Genomic DNA, 25000 nt, shown 5'->3' with positions numbered 1-25000 from the left:
TCTTGGGGAGGAAAATGCTAAGAAATCAGTATTTCAACAGCAAACCCTTACACCAGCTAAGGGGATGCATATGAAGGCAGCCTGGGAACTCAGTCTTCTGACCTCCAAACATAGGAGTAATTAGTAATACAAGATTGCAGTTCACAGGTTCATGCTAGGCTACTGATCCATGAGGAATTTTAGATGTCTCACTATATATCCCCATGAAGTTTATAGCCCTAATATTTTAAGTTTGAATATCTCAGCAATGAGCAGAGCCCCTGTCAATGAGGAACAAGGGCACTAAGCCAGTGGTGACTTTGTGGTGACCGATCCATTCATCCAGATTATGTTTGAATAGGATAAGAATGGTCTGCAGAGTATTTTATCATTTAAGCTCTTGATTTTCTTAGTAAAAAATCATTGTTGGCATTCAGGTTGTGTCAGACATTTGGACAGGTACATACCGAAGGGGACGTCATACTCAGTGATTGGCCTGATGAGTGCAGAATATAGTGGAATGACCCAGCCCTAGACCTGGACTCCACACCCTTAGTAATAAGTTGTGCAATACAAATAGTGGGCACAATAGTTTACGTTCCCAGGTCCATGACTATTGGATCAGTATTCAAGGTTGTGTTTTCAATGTGATAGTTACAAGGCACGTCTTATGAAGGATGCTATTATACTTTTCATTTAGTTTTAGTCTGTCCTTTTGACAGTGGCTATTGGTTTGGGAAAGGCCCTTTTGGAGGATCTTGGTGTCCACTGGGGAGTTTATGATGGAACCAAGTTTACAGTCATCTGCAGACTTGGTCAGCCATAAAACCGTATCATTAGCTTTGACCTCTGAGAAGTAACTGATAAAGAGTAGTTGCCCAATGACTGAACCACGGGGTACACTACTAGTGACAGGTCTGTAGAGAAGGTACAGCCACTCACACTAAGTTCCTGGGTTCTGATTGTGAGCCAATTTGCATTCCTATGAAGTACTTAGGGTTTAACCTTTAGCTAGCATAATTTATCTATTATACCCAAGTGTGGGATAGTGTTGAATGCGATTGTCAGGTCTAGCTATGTGGTTTGTAATGACTTGCCCTCATCCATTGCTTAGGTAACCTTCATGAAGAAGTCAACCAGGTTAAAAAAGCAGAGTTTGCCCTTAACAAGTCCAAACTGGCCTGGGTCAAGTGTTTGTAGGTTACCTATGACCTTACTTATTAATAATGTCCCTTTCCATAGCCTTACAAATGAGGTTGGTCAGATTCATGGGCCTATAATTTTCAAGATCCATTGATGCCCCACCTTTGTGAAAGGGGATGACAGTTGCTGTCCTCCATTTGTCTGACACAAAGCCTGTATGGACACTGTCACTGAATAACCTCTGAAGGAGGTCTGACAGTTGCTGTTTCAGACTGGCCAGTAAGCAGTCCAAAATGTTATCTAGCCCCATAGAAGTAGTGTTTTTTGCCTTGAATAGTGCCTTCAGGACTTGCAATTTGCTGATGGGCAATTTGAGAATGGGTGATTTGCAGGAAAGGTGTGGAAGTGGGCATAAGATCTGGAACTGTAAGATGGGGAATGAAGTTAGAGCTACATTTATCCTCTAGTTGACTGACTATGTTCTCTGTTTCGGAGTTATGTGGTATTATTTACTCTTAGTTCTGTGCAGTCTTTCTAACATTTCTAAAACAGCTAAAGAAGGCTTTGTGGTGGCTATTTTACCTCATATCTGGCTTTGGCTAATTTGATCAGGGTTCTGAGTTCCCTGTTAAGTTTAACAAGAGCTGTTTTTCCTTTAGAGAGTTACACTTATTTTACATGCTATAAGATTATTTTACTTTTGTTATATTTATTTTTATTTTTATTTTATTTTACATTTGTTGACCCGGAAAGTCCGACTGGATATATGTCCATTTTCAGTGGAGGACCAGGGAGAAAAGCTCAGAGTACAAGTTAGTTACATACAAGTACAAATATAGCATAATAATAGTAAAATATAGCAATACAAGCCAGTGTACAATGATACAGGTACAAAGAATATGGCAGTTACAGGATTGAGGTAGTTACATTGTAGTGATGAATGAGAATGTAAATTATTTCTAGAAAAACACGAGAACAGACCAGGCTGGTAAAAATAGATATGCATATAGTTAGAAAGCTTCATGAAAATAAATCTGTTGTGTGTATGGGCAGTAAGAGTATATAAAATGGAAGCTACCAGGACAGTATTTTATGTGAGGTAGGCAAGTAGGGGCTTGTTTGTTTGAGTGTTTATAGAGCTTGTTTATATTTGGGTTTATATCTAAATGTGGCATTGTATTTACTTTAGATGGGGAAAAGATGCATCTGTTCAGCTATTCCCATGTGCATAGCATTTGGTAATAAAGAATTCTGCATTAATAGTGGAGTCATCAAGTTGGAAAAGGATGTTACATTTAGCCTTGTCATTGCTTGGTTACACTAGATTAGTGATGGCACAATCTCTGAATCCTTAGGTATTGGATGATGTTTCTGGATTCAGTCATAAGGTGAAAGTGACTGATATGTAGTCTGATTTTATTGCTGAGGGAGTTAGAACTGGTAGGGAACAGAGCTGTTTTGTATTGATGAAGACCACGTCCAGTATTTTATTTCCCTGGTTGGTGTATGGACTAACTGTTGCAGAGAGTTTGTATTGATGAAGTCCAGAAATCTCTTGGCATACATGTTAGAGGACATATACATCTGCAGTTAATGAAAGGTTAGTTGAAGTCCCCTAGGGGAATGGGTTTGGTGTAATGCTTAGGGATCCCGTACTAGTTAGGTAGAAGATTTGGGCTTGGGGGGGAATAATTGGGATCCCATAGTTAACTACAAGGTGTTAAGGAGTTGTTAATTGTAAGGTGGGCCTGGAGGAGTAGCAGATTATTGTCTTGTCTAACTAGTTTTGAGGTTGTGTTTTCATCTAGTGCAGTGGGCCTGAACTTGTGGTTGAAACCCTCCACTTAGGGGAGTGGACTCACTAGTCTTGAAGCAGGTTTCTATGATAATGTATATATCAATATTTTTCAGGGTAAGGAGTGCTTACAGCAGTTGCAAGAACAACAAAAGGACATCAATCACAAATGAGAGAGCAGTATAACTAAACTGCTGAGATGAGGTAAAAGGAGAAAAGACAAAAAATGAAAAGTATTATAAAGTAATGAGTTCCAACTCCTGTATGACAGGCAAAAAATGTATGTAATCATGTGGCTCAGATAAAAAAATTAATTAATATCATGTCAGTGATAAAGCATGGTATGCAGAGAAATGCGTACATCTAAACATAGCATTGAATTTATAGAGAGAAGGGGTGATGGTGTTGGCAAATATACAAGGGAAATTATCAGAGTGAAAACAAACAAGAAAACAACTAAAGGATGCAGTGTTGTGGGGGGGGGGTGGCAGCGCAGTCAGTGCAGTATTTTGTACCCCTCCAAGTGGTGATGAATGTCATTAAAAATGACAGAAGGCTGTCTTAGGCAGTTAATAGATGATCCTCTGAAGCACCTTAGCACAGGCGCATCTAAGGGCAGACCCATACCTGATGTAATAAGACTGGTTGACCTCAGAAGTGTAGCGTTGGAAACATCTCAAAACAGCACAGTCCTGAACTTGTTTTTCTTGTTCTTTTTCTCAAATGAGAAGAAGCAACTGATGTGACATCTGGAAGTAAACATCAATTTGGACACTGTTTTTTACAAATGCATTTCACAATTAAGTTAATTGGAGATGAGTTAATCAAAAATGATGAATCCTGACTTCAGCAAGCAGGCTCTAAAGAAATGACAAGAGTTCTTCAGCAACATTCCAGAAATAGATATGAAACTAATTTGGAAAGGCTGGGTTTGTAGAATTGCTTATTGGTACACATGTGAACTGTCTTTGAGTAGTGGACCTGCCAACTGAGGAGCCACCTGGGAGGAGTATGATGGAGTAACTGATTGCTTTCTCTTCTGCCACACAGGTAAGATGTTGGTCATCTAAGTGCCTTATACCACAAAACCAGGACCATCCTCTGGTATAAGCTGTACCATAGCCCTAAGAATACCTCCTGTTCACTGAGGGCTCTTTGATGACTGAAATCTCAAAATGGTCACAATTCATGGAGGTATAAATGTGACTTGCATTGAATGCATTACACTTACACTGGCTCAAGGTGCAGGGCTTTAAGAAAAACTTCTGAAGCCCTACATGACGTTGACAATCTAGTCACTGACTTTTAACCCCTAGAGTCAAAATGGATGTCAATAAAGCAAATGCATTCGAGGATGAAGAAGGCCTGAGTGGTGAACCTGAGCGGAATGAGTAGATCAAAAGGTTAAGTGGTGGACAATCACGAATAGATGTTAGTAAAGAGAAAACATTGAAAACTGTGGTGTACAAGAGTGCTCAGAGTACATGAAAGCTGCTATCAAAGAAGCAGTAAATGTTTGTCAAAGCCAAATATGCTAATCAGAATCAAAAGTTGGGCCAAAAACCATGAAATAAAGTTCAGCACAGGGAAATGCAGTTTAATGATCTTTGGAAAACAAGTAATAACAAAACAAATCTGTCTGAATGAAAATATCAGACTGTTACGGAATGTAATAAAGATTTAGCCATAAATATTTCAGACAAATTATTCTGTAACCATATGGACAACATAGTTAATAGAAAAACAATTGAAAAACTTTAGGTATAGGAACCCAGACTGTATGGTAAGCCATTTTAGAGCCTGCATCCTAGCGATCTAGTAATTTAAAACCCAGCATAGTAAATTAAAGAGTATCCAGCAGGAACGTACTAAGAAAATGATTCATGTAAAGTTTTATATGTAGAAAGATGCAAAAAGTTAGAGCTCTTCTCAATTCACTGCAGGTATTTTGGTTCATAGGGCCTTGCATAATGCATCTTTAATGGTCTATCTGAATCCAGAGCTGCTTGATTCATCTAAATCTCACAAGCTTGGTTCCAGATAAAATTAAAATGAGAAGTTTCTGAACAACTACAGGGAGGAATGTCATTCACTTGATATCAATGCCGTGGAATAAGTTAGCAATACAAAAGTGAGGAACACTAAATGCATTCAAGAAAAATGTAGATTCTTGGGTTAACCGTATTGTCTACAACCCTGTATATTTGACATCAGTGTTCTTAAATGAACTTTGGGTCTGAAAACTGTTCTTGATTTATGAGACTTATGAAAATTTAAAAAAAAACAGTACTTTCAAATGAGGTTGAATCAAAGATTGGATAGAAATTTAAGGAAACACAGATACGGGAAGCAAACAGCAATTTCAAATGATAGAAATGTGAGCAGTACAGTCAGTCAAAGATGTGATTGCAAACATCCAGACTAAGGAGAGAATGTATTTCAGCCGTGGTTATAAAGTACAACATGACAGATTTAGAACAACTATTCAGTAGGAATTGCTATGATATGAGTATAGTACTCTCCTAAAAGAAGCAGTCATGAAGGTATACCAAAACATATAAGGTGACAAGGCTGAAAGCATTCATTGTAGAATTATTGAACGGCAGAGGAGTGATGTGGTAATACCACTAATTAAATAAAAAAAAACGTTTATAACAATTTATGTGAAGAAGCTGTAGTTATTGAACATGAAGAAAGGGTGGACATGGCTCTCCTTCACAGTGAATGCAAGACAGAGGCTCAGAGTTACTGACCTCACAGACTGACCACAGCTGTGTGGAAAATCATGACATTATTACTGATGGAAATGCCAATAGAATATCTGGAAGGCATGCAGCACACTGGACAAAATATAGCACTGATTTGTGACAAGGCAGTCATGCAGACAGATGTAGACCTTGAATAGGTAATAAGAGATTTGATCAGAAAAGGACTGCAGATGTGGTTTACTTAAAAATTAGATGTAAATAGACATGACACACACTGCATGAAAGGCTTCTGATCACATTCCACAAATGTAAAGTGAGCCCTGCTGTGGTAACATGTAATGCATTATTTAGACAAATGGACACGAGAGAAACTAGCAACTAGAGGCCATTCAGACTGCATAATGCTTATCAATGGAGTACCACAGGTGGTCGCTACTGTGGCCTCTTTCTGTATTAGCTTTATAGGTAATGTTGCTGAAGAAATACTGACATGATATTACATGTAGTACAGTAAAACAGGCATAACCAGCAGAAAAAGGAGTACAGTAAAACAGGCATAACCAGCAGAAAAAGGAGTACAGTAAAACAGGCATAGCCAGCAGAAAAAGGAGTACAGTAAAACAGGCATAGCCAGCAGAAAAAGGAGTACAGTAAAACAGGCATAATCAGCAGAAAAAGGAGTACAGTAAAACAGGCATAACCAGCAGAAAAAGGAGTACAGTAAAACAGGCATAATCAGCAGAAAAAGGAGTACAGTAAAACAGGCATAATCAGCAGAAAAAGGAGTACAGTAAAACAGGCATAGCCAGCAGAAAAAGGAGTACAGCAAAACAGGCATAATCAGCAGAAAAAGGAGAACAGTAAAACGGGCATAACCAGCAGAAAAAGGAGTACAGTAAAACAGGCATAATCAGCAGAAAAAGGAGTACAGTTAAACAGGCATAACCAGCAGAAAAAGGAAAATGGTATCTGTTTCAGGAGTGAGTTCGTAAGACCTCATGCAAAGAACTGCCAGTGGAACTGTTTAATATTTATAAGGACAAAGGCAGTGAGGAATAAAGCAGGAAAATGTCTCACCAGGATCCATATGAACAGAAACTCAAATAACTTTTTTGTGTACAGTCTTGAGGAAAGTTAGCAAATGTGCTATGTGACTGTCATAATTAAGTACTTCCATAGGAGCCACAGAATATTTGTTAGCACAGTCTTTGAAAAAAGGAGATCACATGGAACATGACAAAACAACCTGAAGATAAATGCTAGTGATCTGATTAGAAACAAAATGATACATTGATTCACAGGCAAGTGGATCATTATACAACATTAGTGATTGGTTTAGAAACAAAATGATACATTGTTTCACAAGCAAGTGGATCATTATACAACATTAGTGATTGGTTTAGAAACAAAATGATACATTGATTCACAGGCAAGTGGATCATTATACAACATTAGTGATCTGATTAGAAACAAAATGATACATTGATTCACAGGCAAGTGGATCATTATACAACATTAGTGATTGGTTTAGAAACAAAATGATACATTGTTTCACAAGCAAGTGGATCATTATACAACATTAGTGATTGGTTTAGAAACAAAATGATACATTGATTCACAGGCAAGTGGATCATTATACAACATTAGTGATCTGATTAGAAACAAAATGATACATTGATTCACAGGAAAGGGGATCATTATACAACATTAGTGATTGGTTTAGAAACAAAATGATACATTGATTCGCAGGCAAGTGGATCATTATACAACATTAGTGATTGGTTTAGAAACAAAATGATACATTGTTTCACAGGAAAGTTGATCATTATATAATATTAGTGATTGGTTTAGAAACAAAATGATACATTGTTTCACAGGAAAGTGGATCATTATATAATATTAGTGATTGGTTTAGAAACAAAATGATACATTGTTTCACAGGAAAGTGGATCATTATATAATATTAGCAGAGCCACAGGAGGGACAAAATCAAAGATGAAAATCAGGGCTGCATGGAACTGATGGGACAAGGAAATAGTTTAGTGGGGTCCGCAATGTATCCATGGGTGTAGAAGGAGCTGAATAAATAAGTCAAGCAGGGTCCGTATTGGCTATTCAGATTTACATTTTGATGTGTATTTGAGTCCCATACTGATGACCTGAATTAATTTTGGGAAACAGAAATCAGTGTAATCCTCTTTACTGCATCGTTCTGTGACTGAAGGACTAATGACAGGGGAAAAAATAATTCCACCTCTGTGGGTGAAACAGCCAACTCCCCCAACTAACAGTAACCAAATTCAGGGACATGTAATACCTCTTTGTAAAGGGGGGGATTTGTGACAAAGGGTTTAGTGAGAAGAATTCAGTGATCTCTTTGTAGCTAAATTCACTGCAGCTTTACTTCTGTCTGTTTCTTTGACAGTTCTAGAGTTTTCTATCATATGTTGCCTCTTTCTCTGGCCTTATTTACTAGATCAGTTGTCAGTATATAATAAATTGCATGTTACATCATTGTTGGCATCCTGACTGACACTATTACTTCCTTTCTATACAATGTCATTTAAATGGTTCTGTGGATTCATTTCTTAGTCTGTCTTTGTTATTTTGGATAATAATTCAGTAACAGCAGTACCCTACATTATATTCTCTGAACTCTGTGTGTTGTTCCATTATATAACTGGCCTGATAAATAACTTCATGAAAGGATTTTCCCTACCTCATATGTTCTCCCTTTTTTGGTTGCATTGGTTATCTTATTTATTATTGCCTTCCTAATGCTGAGGGGATGGTTCTCATCACATAAATCCCATTTGTCCTTCCCTATTTCGTAGTTCTGCTTTGCCTTCACTTTATTGACAGTGATGTAACCTTGTCTTCAACAGTATTTTGTCGAGCATGTGTTTTATAAATATATCCTTCCATTTCATTACTTTTCATATCACCTGATCTCTTATCTTTCCTATAATAACATTTCCTACAACTTTTTAAAAAATTCTACTCTTGTCAGATATGCCTGTCTCATCTTCTAGATGGATGTTAGACTACACATTCATTGTCATGTAGTGAAGATTTTTTTATTTTGGCTGGGTTTTTTTTGTTTGTTTTTTGGGGGGGGTTTATAGCATTTTCTGTTAAATATGTATTCTACCATCCCAATGCATTGTTTGGAGTCTGCAAGCATTGTAATAATTAGCAACAAAGACATCTAAAATTTCTAAATATCTCATTCAATTATGTATGTATCACACATGAAATACAATGTTGCAGCTGAAGTAAACTGTATTTGCAGCCTATTAAAATATTAACATTCTTTTTCAGATTTCTTCCATAACAACATGTGCCAGAATCATTCTTTAGGATTGTCACCTTCTGTGCTCCAAAGCATGCATGTATCGACAGTGATAAAATGTACAAGGGACACAGAATGTTCTGTTCACTTAGATGTTAAAACGGCTTTAATACTGAAAGGTAAGGATGCAGTTTAAGTCTTTTACAATATTCTTCTAATTTACATTGCTTTGTTTCCTTTCCTTTCTTTTCATTTGTACCTTTCACGGTACCTGTCAATGTTGTTCTTGTTTTTATTGGAGCTTTTCTCGTCGGGCCTCCGCTGAAAATGGGCTCACACCCAGACAGACTATCCTGGTCAACAAATGTAAAATAAAGAAATAAATAAATGTGGCCTTTCCGTATAGATCAATGTCTTATTATTATATTTTGTTCTGATTGGAATATAATCCAATTGTTTCAGTACTAATTTAACATTTAGTTTTATAAGGCAAAATTCTAAACTGTATTAGATGTTATAATGTATTGAAATTACAAACACATGTTAGTGTCAAATTAATGTTGGTTGAAGCTAAACATATAAGTATGGTGGGCTCCATTATGGTGTGTCTATGTGCTCTATTTAATATTTCATTGCATGTACAGTTCTATAGCATACTGAGCAAAGCCATATGTTTAATACCACATTATTTAATTAAATACATTTCAGATGAGCTGTGTCTGCCTAATGTTGGTGTGCCTTTTGAAAAAAAAATGTGCCACCTAATGATGTTTGGTGTCACTTAGCAAGGCACAAATCTATTATCTAACACAATATAGGGGTAGAACAACTTTAGGAACAGCTTTACCAGAAACTAGAAAACATATGATTTTATCACATCTTATTTTTTTTTGAATTTATCCAAATCTTTTTGGTTTCTGGTACCATGATGGGAATGGATCCCATTCCTAAGTCAAAGAATGATTAAAGTTCATGAAATTAGTATTGTTTCAATCTTCAATGTCAGCCAAAAGTGATCTTCGCAACACCTCCAGTGTGCCCAGTAATGACTCCTTCTGCAATGTGTATGGGGTTACATGGATTGGTAACATATCTAAATAAGATTGTAGATTCTTTTTATAAGAACCGTTGCTCCTACTACTATTGGAGCTGTCTGTCTATCTTTCTTCCATATTGCTGTCTTTTTTGAATGCAAATCCTGATATTTTATAAATTTGTGTCTCTCTGTACGCAAGACACTGTAGTCATTGGGTGTGGTGATTTCAATGATCAATGCTACTTTTGTCATCTTTTCTTGGACTACTATATCCAGTTTTCTAGCATGTATCTTTTGGACTGTTGGTGTTGGGTGAACTCATGTGATGTAAACTTCATCATTTTCTATGATGCTTTGTGGCTCATGTTTCCAGTGTTTTTCAGCCACTTCAGTACCATAATGTTTGCAAAATCCCCAGTGTAACAGTCTTGCAACATTATTATGTGTTTCAGTATACAGTCCTTCTGCCATTAGTATGTCACAGCCAGCAACGAGGTGTGTGACTGTTTCCACTTTGGTTTTACAAAACCTACATCTGTTTCTCTGACACATTCAATGGACTTTGTAAACTGGCGTATACATAGTCCACTATCTTGGGCCACCAATATTAACCTTTCGTCTCTTGGTTTAAATTCACCTCTCCTTAACCATTCCTGCATTCGTTCCTGATCAACACGAGGTTCTTCCAGATGTTTTCTATACTTGCAACTATATTTATGCATTTTCCACATTTCTTGCCTTCTCATCTGGTCCTTCACCTTATATTCTTTCTTTTTTTTTCTGTACATTCAGTTGCTGCCTGATTTTATCTACTCCCGGCTTGATTTCTATTCCTTCTTGCTGTTGATATGCTTCTGTTAGATTAAGCAGAGAAGTCACCTTAGATTTATTCTCCTCATGTTTCAAAACATTCACTATGTTTGGGTCTTGCGAGGTCAGCAAATATCTGTGGAGTCCCAGAAATGCAGATTTATACATGTAATCAATTTCAAGGAGGCCCATCCCTCCTTTGAAATGGGGAATATATAATCTTGGTATACAATGATTTTTATAAATCATTTGGTGATCATGAAGCATCCTTCTTGTTTTCCTAGTTAATCTTTCCAGCATGTTTTGGGCCAGTGAATCACTCCAAAACTGTAAGTTAGGACAGGAAGAGCAAATTGGTTTGTAGATTGGATTTTGTTCCTAGATGTCAACTCTGTTTTAGGATTAATTTAGGTCTTCTAAAGTATTCCTTACTAAGTTTTATTCGCATTTGTTCATGTTTTATTGTTGATTTTTCATCAATTCCCAAATATTTATACACTCCATCTTGCTCAAATTCTTTTATATCAGATTCTTGTCCTAAACTGATGTTTTCCTGGTGCTGCAATTTTCCTGCTTTAATGGTTGGTTTTGCACATTTATCAAGACCAAATTACATTTTTGTATAATTTGAAAAGATTTTGACAACTTGCAGCTGTACTTTCAGTTTCTCATCTGATGAGCTATACAGTTTTAAATCATCGGCAAAGAGAAGGTGAGAAGTCTTTACACTTTGTTGTTTTCTAGGAGCCAAATTGTATCCATGGCCTAAGCTGTTAAGTAAACAGCTTAATGGATTAATGGCAAGGCAAGGCAGAATAGCAATGGTGACAGAGAGTCACCCTGGAATACCCCCCTTTAAATTGTTTATCCCTGGGCTAATAATTTGTCCATTATCATGGTTTAATTGCAAAGTGGCCTGCCACTATTTCATGGTCACTGTAATGTAGTCGATCACTGTAGGGTCTAGCTTAAACATTTTTAAGCACTCTTTTATCCATGAATGTGGGATACTATCAAATACTATCAAATAATTTTTGGAGTCAATCCATGCCATACTTATATTCTTCCCGTATTTACAGTTCTCCACTATGTCTTTATTTAACAACAAATAATCCTTTGTTCCATTTGACTTTATTTTATTGCTCTATTGTTCTACTGCCATAATTGATTTTTTTCTAAATGACTATAAACTCTGTCAGCATCAACTCCCATGTATAGTTTATATGTCATCAGAAGGCAAGTAATTGGTCTATAATTTTTAGGGTAGCTTGCAGGTTCGCTCTTAAGTAGGAGGATTGTTTTTCCTGTTAGCCAGGTTGGTGTCTGTTCCAGGTGCACATATAAATAGTTCTTACTCATGGTTAAATCTTTGTTGAAAGATGCTAATACTTTTAAACAAAATGTAGGTTCTGCATTGGGCCTGGGGTTTTCCAATTAGAGGCTTTTTTTAACTTTGTTTCAATCTCTCTGGCTGTTACTTCATGCCATTCCATATCCTGTACCTTTAAACTTCTTATTTTTTCTTTTACTTCTTCTACCCATTTCGCATCTGTGTTATGCTCCACAGGATCTTTATAGACACTTCTCCAAAATGTATTTCTTCTTTTTTTAGCAGTCTTTCATTTCCTTTTACCTTTTTTCCCAATTCTCTATAAAACTTTTTTGCATCATCAATAAATTGCTTATTTTGTATTTTTCCTTTATATTTATTTGCAGATCTTCTAAGTTTTTTCCACCTGCGCTGAGATTCTTAGTTTGTTATTTGCAATAGTGCATGAAAGAACCCGGTCTGTTCTAATACTGTGCATTGCTTATTGCTATGATCCCTCTTCTATATTCTTCTAACAGTGACACTTTTTGTCTTAATTGCTGTTTAATTTTCTCTGTTCGATACTTCTATGATGGTATTCAATTTCTCCCCTTCCTTTCCCTCACTACCCTGTGCTCTTGTGGTAGAACTTTATGAGTTATTAATTTAGCTGCACAGTAATAAGTTTACTTCTGTTATATCACATGGATCTCTATAGACAGTCCTAATTACTGTGTTCATTTGTTTTATCAAGCTTCTGACTTTTTGGGTTTTATTCACTTTCTGTTATATCTTTCTTTTATTATTCTTAATATGTCTGTCCATCTCTATTAAATCAAGCAACTCTTCTCTTAGCTTATTTTCTTCTAAACTGAGGGCACATTTTTTTGTTCTTCATTTCCTGTGGGCATGCTATAGTATCTTCACTTCACGGGTACTCCATATCCTCAGTTTCTATTTCTTTACCTTCTCCATTACTGATCTCCTTTTCTACTTTTCCTCTTTGTCTTCTTATTTTTGTATTGTAAAGTTTTCCATGTCCAGATTCCTTTACCTGTATTTCTCTTCAAATATCTTTGGTGCTGCTCTTTTTGTATTGGTTAGTTTTATTTTTTCATTTGCATAAATATTGTACCATATTAAATCTAAGTCCATATTTCTTCTTCAGATTCTCCTGATCTTCCTGCTTCTCCTTACTTTGGTTACTCTCTCCATCATGCTGTGATGTAGTTTGTGTTAGACCTTCTACACCAAATCCTTCACTTCGCAGGATCTCCATAACTTCAACTTCTATTTTTTTAACTTCTACTTTACTAACCTTCTTTTCTACATTCCTCTTTGTGATATTATTTTTTTATTGTGAAAATTTCCATATCTGGATGCCTTTGCCTGTATTTCTCTTTTTGAATATCTTTAGGGCTGATTTCTTTATATTGATTAATTTGGCTACCTCCTTTGCATAAATGTTGCACCATATCAAATCTCGCTTTCTTTCCCATGTCCATATTTCTTTTTTATACTCTTCAAGAATCTCTAGGTTTTGTTGTTTATATTTTTGCACTTCCTCAGATGCTTCGTTTTCCAAACAGATCAAGGTTTCTTGATCTATATACTATTTTTCACAAATCTGTTGTATTAATGAATACAAATTTTAATTTGAAGTTTCTGACAGTTTTTCTTGTGGAAGTATTTTTCTTTCCTCTAATTTATCTCTTAATCATTTTCTATATCCTGTGTCTGGAAATTCTGGTCTGTTTGAATAATAGTAACAATACATAATTTCTTTCTTGTTATCAATAGTCCACTTTATTGTCTTTATGGCTCTTTTTTGGCCTATCAGTTGTAATTTTTGTGGACTACTACTTCCGTCTACAACAGGGGGGCCATCCTTCCCACTGTGCCTGGCCCCTTTGTAGGAATGTTTCCATATTTTGAGGATTCTGCACTGTCATCTTTTCCAGTCCTGCCACCAGTATGCCTACCGGGACTGGGCACTTTTTTATCCTGGGTCTTGTGCACCCAGCTATCTTTTTAAATTTTTAACCTACTTCTGTCCATGATATATGCTATATAAAATACAGTCTGTATATCAGTGTTGTCTTGGTGAGATTTTGTGAAAAACAGGGTCCACCTTGCAAAGGTACTCACTAAGACTTGAGGATGAATTCAGTTTCGGCAATAATACTCTCCTTTGCTTGCTGACTTACCTCTCCAATTGGACCCCATATCATCTCTCCAATTGGACCCCTCTCTCCATTTTCCATTCTTCTCTGCAGTTCTCATGATGTTACAACATTCTTACTAGTTAGTATTATTTTATTTATTGTTTTGCAAAATGGATAGATATTCACCGTCAGACTGATGCAATGTTCACTCTCAGACTGATACAATTCTGTTTAAGAGCATCTTCTTAGCACAGACAAGTAATTGTTGTTTGTTATGACCAATGACCCAGACAAACATTATTCTGAATGTATGCTTTCTGCACTCCTGTTGTAAGTGTAGTGACTATAAGTGCAGTTCTTGGAATAATGAAAATGTTAGTGGGATTAGCAGAAAATATGTATTACGTTTGATGCTTAGAAAGAATTCCTTTTTTTCAAGGTAGTGTGATTTGAGAGTTAATGTATATAAATATCAGGGATGCAGGTCAAATCCCTCCACATTGAGATGTAATTCCCTCCTGAAATAAGGGCTCTTTTATATGTGCCAGTGACTTTAACAGTTCATGCTTGATTTTTGGGATTCACAGTTATTTTTTTTATAATTTCATATCTTACATTATCAAATCTCAGACTTGCAGCAGGGCACCATGCTTGCTGTGGCAAAGGCACTCTAATGGCTTCAGTGTTCATTGAAATTATTTTTTATTTTATTTATTTATTTATCATTTGTTGACCGGGAAAGTCCGACTAGGTTCCATAGAGCCTGTTTTCAGCGGAGGCCCGGGGAGAAATGCTCCAGATGCATGTCTTTGGAATGTGGGAGGAAACCGGAGTACTCGGAGGAAACCCACGCGAACACAGGGAGAACATGCAAACTCCACACAGAAGGCACCCCAGCCGAGAATCGAACCAGAGAACCTCTTGCTGTGAGGTGACAATGTTAACCACTGCACCACTGTGCCGCCCATTATAAAAGCATTCAGTCTACTATCTTCTATTCCGAGCCCTCACTGCTTTAGGAATAAGTCCAAATGTTCTTGACTGGTTCAGTAATTTTATCTGTAAATGAGCCTGTTCTGCCAAATTTGTTACCCCCTACTACACTGTTAGAAAGTACACCCACACCCCAAGCATCTATTCTATCACCACTACTTTCATCTGGTGTCATTAATAGCCTTCTCACCAGATGTCCACAACAGCCAGTCATCCTATATGCACATGGTAAGGTCATGTAAATATCCAGGTAAAATTCTTAAAGCAACATCTTCTTCCAAGGGTTATGTTTCACTACCACTACCGGCTACAGCATCATGGGGAATAACTTTTTAATAACTACATTTCTTTCATTCCAGGTTTCCATTATTAGCCAAGAGTTACAATGAATGACCATTGTCAAAGGCTTTTGGCTGACCAAGTTTGCAGATAATTGCAAACTGGGAGCAGTCAGTGAATTCCCCCAAGATAAGAACACCCTTCAGGAAGGTGCAATACAAGCAAATGGCTGGTGGCAAAGCCACGGCTTAAAGATCAATACTAAGAAATACCTTTTAGGAAGTCTACTACCCCGGGTAACTACATCATCAGTAAAATACCCTTAAAAGTTGATTCATTAGTCAGAGATCTGAGAACTCAAGTAGACAATAACCTACCCTTCAACCAGCACGTGTCCAAGGTACTAAGAAAATAGTATGTTGCTCAATTTACAAGCAAGGGCATGCCATCTAGGTCCACAGAGGTCATCATACCACTGTACTCATCAGACCCATCATAGAATATAATTCTCCCTTTTGGTATGTACCTGACCAGACACTTACAGCAACTAGAACATCCACAAAGTTTCCTTACAAAAAGAATACAGAGAGTTACCACAATGTCCTATGCTGATCTCCTCAAAGCCCTGTCTCTTTATTCGGTATCACTCAAAGTTCTGAGAGGTGATCTTTGCCTGACATACAGGACATCCCTGGACCCTGTTTTGATGAACCTTTTGCACACCCACAAAATAAACAACATCAGAACTACTAGATTAAAATACATCAGTTTTGCTTGTGATATAAATAGAACATGGTAGAGAGGCAGATATGTTTCTCAGAGTATTCTCTGCAACGGGCTTCGCATCCATGTGAAGCAGAGTTGCTCCCTATCCCTTTTTAAGCACAACTTGGACCAATAGATGAGTAATCAAAAATTCACCCCTGATCTGGTTCTGATGGACAGAGTCAGTCAGTAAATCACCATCTATATAAAGCAAATTTGTGGGTGACATTTGGGTTGCATAGCTAGGCTTATAAGGACCCTAGTGTACATATATGAATGTATGAAGAGACCCTCATAAACAATAATTTATGGTAATCTATGCTACTAAAAACGTTTTTCAATCCATTAGGCAATACATTCCATTCGGTCAGATAGAATGTACCCTCCAACCATCTTTTTAAAAGCTGGTACAGTACAGTCTTTTAATGTGCTTCTAATGAATTTATTACTTACAGCACAGTCTTTTAAATGTGCTACTAATGAATTTATTACTTACAGTGCAGTCTTTAAATGTGCTTCTAATGAATTTATTACTTACCATACAGTCTTTAAATGTGCTTCTAATGAATTTATTATTTACAGTACAGTCTTTAAATGTGCTTCTAATGAATTTATTACTCACAGTATAGTACAGTCTTTAAATGAATTTATTACTTACCATACAGTCTTTAAATGTGCTTCTAATGAATTTATTACTTACAGTACAGTCTTTTAATGTGCTTCTAATGAATTTATTACTTACAGTGCAGTCTTTTAATGGACATCGATAACTCTTTAGAAAAAGTAAATTGATAATATTCCTACGATCTATGATTATTCTCACAACTAAACAGCACTCTCTTCTTCTGGCAGATGATTTCCAAAATGGATATGATCCATCTGAAGGGACTGTATTACTGCTAATACAGCAGGAGTGCCTTATTGTCAGCACTACAGCTCTGCCTTACTAATAGTACTACAGAACTATCTTAGAATTATCTTACTAGCAGTACTACAGGACTGTGTTACTACTAGCACTATAGAACTAAGTTACAACTGTCTCACTACAGGTACTACAGGACTGTGTTACTACTAGTACTATAGAACTAAGTTACAACTCTCTCACTACAGGTACTACAGGACTGTGTTACTACTAGTACTATAGAACTAAGTTACAACTCTCTCACTACAGGTACTACAGGACTGTGTTACTACTAGTACTATAGAACTAAGTTACAACTGTCTCACTACAGGTACCACAGGACTGTGTTACTACTAGTACTACAGAACTAAGTTACAACTGTCTCACTACAGGTACTACAAGGCTGTGTTACTACTAGTACTATAGAACTAAGTTACAACTGTCTCACTACAGGTACTACAGGACTGTGTTACTACTAGTACTATAGAACTAAGTTACAACTGTCTCACTACAGGTACTACAGGACTGTGTTACTACTAGTACTATAGAACTAAGTTACAACTGTCTCACTACAGGTGCTACAGGACTGTGTTACTACTAGTACTATAGAACTAAGTTACAACTGTCTCACTACAGGTACTACAGGACTGTGTTACTACTAGTACTATAGAACTAAGTTACAACTGTCTCACTAAAGGTACTACAGGACTGTGCTACTACTAGTACTATAGAACTGTTACAACTGTCTCACTACAGGTGTTACAGGACTGTGTTAGTACTATAGAACTAAGTTACAACTGTCTCACTACAGGTGCTACAGGACTGCGTTACTACTAGTACTATAGAACTAAGTTACAACTGTCTCACTACAGGTACTACAGGACTGTGTTACTACTAGTACTATAGAACTAAGTTACAACTGTCTTACTACAGGTACTACAGGACTGTGTTACTACTAGTACTAAAGAACCAAGTTACAACTGTCTCACTACAGGTACTACAGGACTGTGTTACTACTAGTACTATAGAACTAAGTTACAACTGTCTCACTACAGGTGTTACAGGACTGTGTTAGTACTATAGAACTAAGTTACAACTGTCTCACTACAGGTACTACAGGACTGTGTTACTACTAGTACTATAGAACCAAGTTACAACTGTCTCACTACAGTTACTACAGGACTGTGTTACTACTAGTACTATAGAACTAAGTTACAACTGTCTCACTACAGGTACTACAGGACTGTGTTACTACTAGTACTATAGAACCAAGTTACAACTGTCTCACTACAGGTACTACAGGACTGTGTTACTACTAGTACTATAGAACTAAGTTACAACTGTCTAACTACAGGTGCTACAGGACTGTGTTACTACTAGTACTATAGAACTAAGTTACAACTGTCTCACTACAGGTACTACAGGACTGTGTTACTACTAGTACTATAGAACTAAGTTACAACTGTCTCACTACAGGTACTACAGGACTGTGTTACTACTAGTACTATAGAACTAAGTTACAACTGTCTCACTACAGGTACTACAGGACTGTGTTACTACTAGTACTATAGAACTAAGTTACAACTGTCTCACTACAGGTACTACAGGACTGTGTTACTACAAGTACTATAGAACTAAGTTACAACTGTCTCACTACAGGTGTTACAGGACTGTGTTACTACTAGTACTATAGAACTAAGTTACAACTGCCTCACTACAGGTGCTACAGGTATGTGTTACTACTAGTACCATAGAACTAAGTTACAACTGTCTCACTACAGGTACTACAGGACTGTGTTACTACTAGTACCATAGAACTAAGTTACAACTGTCTCACTACAGGTGTTACAGGACTGTGTTACTACTAGTACTATAGAACTAAGTTACAACTGTCTCACTACAGGTGCTACAGGACTGTGTTACTACTAGTACTATAGAACTAAGTTACAACTGTCTCACTACATGTACTACAGGACTGTGTTACTACTAGTACTATAGAACTAAGTTACAACTGTCTCACTACAGGTACTATCGGACTGTGTTACTACTAGCACTATAGAACTAAGTTACAACTGTCTCACTACAGGTACTACAGGACTGTGTTACTACTAGTACTATAGAACTGTTACAACTGTCTCACAACAGGTGTTACAGGACTGTGTTACTACTAGTACTATAGAACTAAGTTACAACTGTCTCACTACAGGTACTACCGGACTATCTTACTACTAGTACTATAGAACTAAGTTACAACTGTCTCACTACAGGTACTACAGGACTGTGTTACTACTATAGAACTAAGTTACAACTGTCTCACTACAGGTACTACAGGACTGTGTTACTACTAGTACTATAGAACTAAGTTACAACTGTCTCACTACAGGTGCTACAGGACTGTGTTACTACTAGTACTATAGAACTAAGTTACAACTGTCTCGCTACAGGTAATACAGGACTGTGTTACTACTAGTACTATAGAACTAAGTTACAACTCTCTCACTACAGGTACTACAGGACTGTGTTACTACTAGCACCATAGAACTAAGTTACAACTGTCTCACTATAGGTGTTACAGGACTGTGTTAGTACTATAGAAATAAGTTACAACTGTCTCACTACAGCTGTTACAGGACTGTGTTAGTACTATAGAACTAAGTTACAACTCTCTCACTACAGGTACTACCGGACTATGTTACTACTAGTACTATACAACTAAGTTACAGCTGTCTCACTACAGGTACTATAGGACTGTGTTGCTACTAGTACTATAGAACTAAGTTACAACTGTCTCACTACAGGTGTTATAAGACAGTGTTACTACTAGTACTATAGAACTAAGTTACAACTGTCTCACTACAGGTGTTACAGGACTGTGTTAGTACTATAGAACTAAGTTACAACTGTCTCACTACAGGTACTACAGGACTGTGTTACTACTAGTACTATAGAACTAAGTTACAACTCTCTCACTACAGGTACTACAGGACTGTGTTACTACTAGCACCATAGAACTAAGTTACAACTGTCTCACTACAGGTACTACAGGACTATGTTACTACTAGTACTATAGAACTGTTACAACTGTCTCACTACAGGTGTTACAGGACTGTGTTACTACTAGTACTATAGAACTAAGTTACAACTGTCTCACTACAGGTGTTACAGGACAGTGTTACTACTAGTACTATAGAACTAAGTTACAACTGTCTCACTACAGGTACTACAGGACTGTGTTACTACTAGTACTATAGAACTAAGTTACAACTGTCTCACTACAGGTGTTACAGGACAGTGTTACTACTAGTACTATAGAACTAAGTTACAACTGTCTCACTACAGGTACTACAGGACTGTGTTACTACTAGTACTATAGAACTAAGTTACAACTGTCTCACTACAGGTGTTACAGGACAGTGTTACTACTAGTACTATAGAACTAAGTTACAACTGTCTCACTACAGGTACTACAGGACTGTGTTACTACTAGTACTATAGAACTAAGTTACAACTGTCTCACTACAGGTACTACAGGACTGTTTTACTACTAGTACTATAGAACTGTTACAACTGTCTCACTACAGGTGTTACAGGACTGTGTTAGTACTATAGAACTAAGTTACAACTGTCTCACTACAGGTGCTACAGGACTGTGCTACTACTAGTACTATAGAACTAAGTTACAACTCTCTCACTACAGGTACTACAGGACTGTGTTACTACTAGTACTATAGAACTAAGTTACAACTGTCTCACTACAGGTACTACAGGACTGTGTTACTACTAGTACTATAGAACTAAGTTACAACTGTCTCACTACAGGTACTACAGGACTGTGTTACTACTAGTACTATATAACTAAGTTACAACTCTCTCACTACAGGTGTTACAGGACTGTGTTACTACTAGTACTATAGAACTAAGTTACAACTGTCTCACTACAGGTACTACAGGACTGTGTTACAACTAGTACTATAGAACTAAGTTACAACTGTCTCACTACAGGTGCTACAGGACTGTGTTACTACTAGTACTATAGAACTAAGTTACAACTCTCTCACTACAGGTACTACCGGACTGTGTTACTACTAGTACTACAGAACTAAGTTACAACTGTCTCACTACAGGTACTACCGGACTGTGTTACTACTAGTACTACAGAACTAAGTTACAACTGTCTCACTACAAGTACTACAGGACTGTGTTACTACTAGTACTATAGAACTAAGTTACAACTGTCTCACTACAGGTACTACAGGACTGTGTTACTACTAGTACTATAGAACTAAGTTACAACTGTCTCACAACAGGTACTATCGGACTGTGTTACTACTAGCACTATAGAACTAAGTTACAACTGTCTCACTACAGGTACTACCGGACTATGTTACTACTAGTACTATGGAACTAAGTTACAGCTGTCTCACTACAGGTACTATCGGACTGTGTTACTACTAGTACTATAGAACTAAGTTACAACTGTCTCACTACAGGTACTATCGGACTGTGTTACTACTAGTACTATAGAACTAAGTTACAACTGTCTCACTACAGGTACTACAGGACTGTGTTACTACTAGTACTATAGAACTAAGTTACAACTGTCTCACTACAGGTGCTACAGGACTGTGTTGCTACTAGTACTATAGAACTAAGTTACAACTGTCTCACTACAGGTGTTACAGGACTGTGTTAGTACTATAGAACTAAGTTACAACTGCCTCACTACAGGTGTTACAGTACAGTGTTACTACTAGTACTATTGAACTAAGTTACAGCTGTCTCACTACAGGTACTACAGGACTGTGTTACTACTAGTACTATAGAACTAAGTTACAACTGTCTCACTACAGGTACTAAAGGACTGTGTTACTACTAGTACTATAGAACTGTTACAACTGTCTCACTACAGGTGTTACAGGACTGTGTTAGTACTATACAACTAAGTTACAACTGTCTCACTACAGGTACTACAGGACTGTGTTACTACTAGTACTTTAGAACTAAGTTACAACTGTCTCACTACATGTACTACAGGACTGTGTTACTACTAGTACTATAGAACTAAGTTACAACTGTCTCACTACAGGTGTTACAGGACAGTGTTACTACTAGTACTATAGAACTAAGTTACAACTGTCTCACTACAGGTACTACAGGACTGTGTTACTACTAGTACTATAGAACCAAGTTACAACTGTCTCACTACAGGTACTACAGGACTGTGTTACTACTAGTACTATAGAACTAAGTTACAACTGTCTCACTACAGGTACTACAGGACTGTGTTACTACTAGTACTATAGAACTAAGTTACAACTGTCTCACTACAGGTACTATCGGACTGTGTTACTACTAGTACTATAGAACTAAGTTACAACTGTCTCACTACAGGTACTACAGGACTGTGTTACTACTAGTACTATAGAACTAAGTTACAACTGTCTCACTACAGGTGTTACAGGACAGTGTTACTACTAGTACTATAGAACTAAGTTACAACTGTCTCACAACAGGTGCTACAGGACTGTGTTACTACTAGTACTATAGAACTAAGTTACAACTGTCTCACTACAGGTACTACAGGACTGTGTTACTACTAGTACTATAGAACTAAGTTACAACTGTCTCACTACAGGTGTTACAGGACTGTGTTAGTACTATAGAACTAAGTTACAACTGTCTCACTACAGGTACTACAGGACTGTGTTACTACTAGTACTATAGAACCAAGTTACAACTGTCTCACTACAGGTACTACAGGACTGTGTTACTACTAGAACTATAGAACCAAGTTACAACTGTCTCACTACAGGTACTACAGGACTGTGTTACTACTAGTACTATAGAACTAAGTTACAACTGTCTAACTACAGGTGCTACAGGACTGTGTTACTACTAGTACTATAGAACTAAGTTACAACTGTCTCACTACAGGTACTACAGGACTGTGTTACTACTAGTACTATAGAACTAAGTTACAACTGTCTCACTACAGGTACTACAGGACTGTGTTACTACTAGTACTATAGAACTAAGTTACAACTGTCTCACTACAGGTACTACAGGACTGTGTTACTACTAGTACTATAGAACTAAGTTACAACTGTCTCACTACAGGTACTACAGGACTGTGTTACTACTAGTACTATAGAACTAAGTTACAACTGTCTCACTACAGGTGTTACAGGACTGTGTTACTACTAGTACTATAGAACTAAGTTACAACTGCCTCACTACAGGTGCTACAGGACTGTGTTACTACTAGTACCATAGAACTAAGTTACAACTGTCTCACTACAGGTACTACAGGACTGTGTTACTACTAGTACCATAGAACTAAATTACAACTGTCTCACTACAGGTGTTACAGGACTGTGTTACTACTAGTACTATAGAACTAAGTTACAACTGTCTCACTACAGGTGCTACAGGACTGTGTTACTACTAGTACTATAGAACTAAGTTACAACTGTCTCACTACATGTACTACAGGACTGTGTTACTACTAGTACTATAGAACTAAGTTACAACTGTCTCACTACAGGTACTATCGGACTGTGTTACTACTAGCACTATAGAACTAAGTTACAACTGTCTCACTACAGGTACTACAGGACTGTGTTACTACTAGTACTATAGAACTGTTACAACTGTCTCACAACAGGTGTTACAGGACTGTGTTACTACTAGTACTATAGAACTAAGTTACAACTGTCTCACTACAGGTACTACCGGACTATCTTACTACTAGTACTATAGAACTAAGTTACAACTGTCTCACTACAGGTACTACAGGACTGTGTTACTACTATTGAACTAAGTTACAACTGTCTCACTACAGGTACTACAGGACTGTGTTACTACTAGTACTATAGAACTAAGTTACAACTGTCTCACTACAGGTGCTACAGGACTGTGTTACTACTAGTACTATAGAACTAAGTTACAACTGTCTCACTACAGGTAATACAGGACTGTGTTACTACTAGTACTATATAACTAAGTTACAACTCTCTCACTACAGGTACTACAGGACTGTGTTACTACTAGCACCATAGAACTAAGTTACAACTGTCTCACTACAGGTGTTACAGGACTGTGTTAGTACTATAGAACTAAGTTACAACTGTCTCACTACAGCTGTTACAGGACTGTGTTAGTACTATAGAACTAAGTTACAACTCTCTCACTACAGGTACTACCGGACTATGTTACTACTAGTACTATACAACTAAGTTACAGCTGTCTCACTACAGGTACTATAGGACTGTGTTGCTACTAGTACTATAGAACTAAGTTACAACTGTCTCACTACAGGTGTTATAAGACAGTGTTACTACTAGTACTATAGAACTAAGTTACAACTGTCTCACTACAGGTGTTACAGGACTGTGTTAGTACTATAGAACTAAGTTACAACTGTCTCACTACAGGTACTACAGGACTGTGTTACTACTAGTACTATAGAACTAAGTTACAACTCTCTCACTACAGGTACTACAGGACTGTGTTACTACTAGCACCATAGAACTAAGTTACAACTGTCTCACTACAGGTACTACAGGACTGTGTTACTACTAGTACTATAGAACTGTTACAACTGTCTCACTACAGGTGTTACAGGACTGTGCTACTACTAGTACTATAGAACTAAGTTACAACTGTCTCACTACAGGTGTTACAGGACAGTGTTACTACTAGTACTATAGAACTAAGTTACAACTGTCTCACTACAGGTACTACAGGACTGTGTTACTACTAGTACTATAGAACTAAGTTACAACTGTCTCACTACAGGTGTTACAGGACAGTGTTACTACTAGTA

At 37.1% G+C, this 25000-nt stretch overlaps 1 protein-coding gene across 1 annotated transcript in view; it reads left to right on the top strand.

Annotated features, from left to right (window-relative positions):
- The window catches only part of IL17REL (interleukin 17 receptor E like), an 877228-nt gene that overhangs the window by 129289 nt on the left and 722939 nt on the right, over positions 1–25000 (top strand). Inside the window, exon 3 of the mRNA XM_044088776.1 lies at positions 8947–9096. Coding sequence (XP_043944711.1) covers positions 8947–9096 — 150 coding nt within the window. The remainder of the gene's footprint in view (positions 1–8946; positions 9097–25000) is intronic.

This window comes from Protopterus annectens, chromosome 11.part0, assembly GCF_019279795.1.
Source record: "Protopterus annectens isolate FY-2018-M chromosome 11.part0, PAN1.0, whole genome shotgun sequence".
Lineage (NCBI taxonomy): Eukaryota > Metazoa > Chordata > Ceratodontiformes > Protopteridae > Protopterus > Protopterus annectens.
This window is presented reverse-complemented; position numbering and strand designations above follow the sequence as displayed.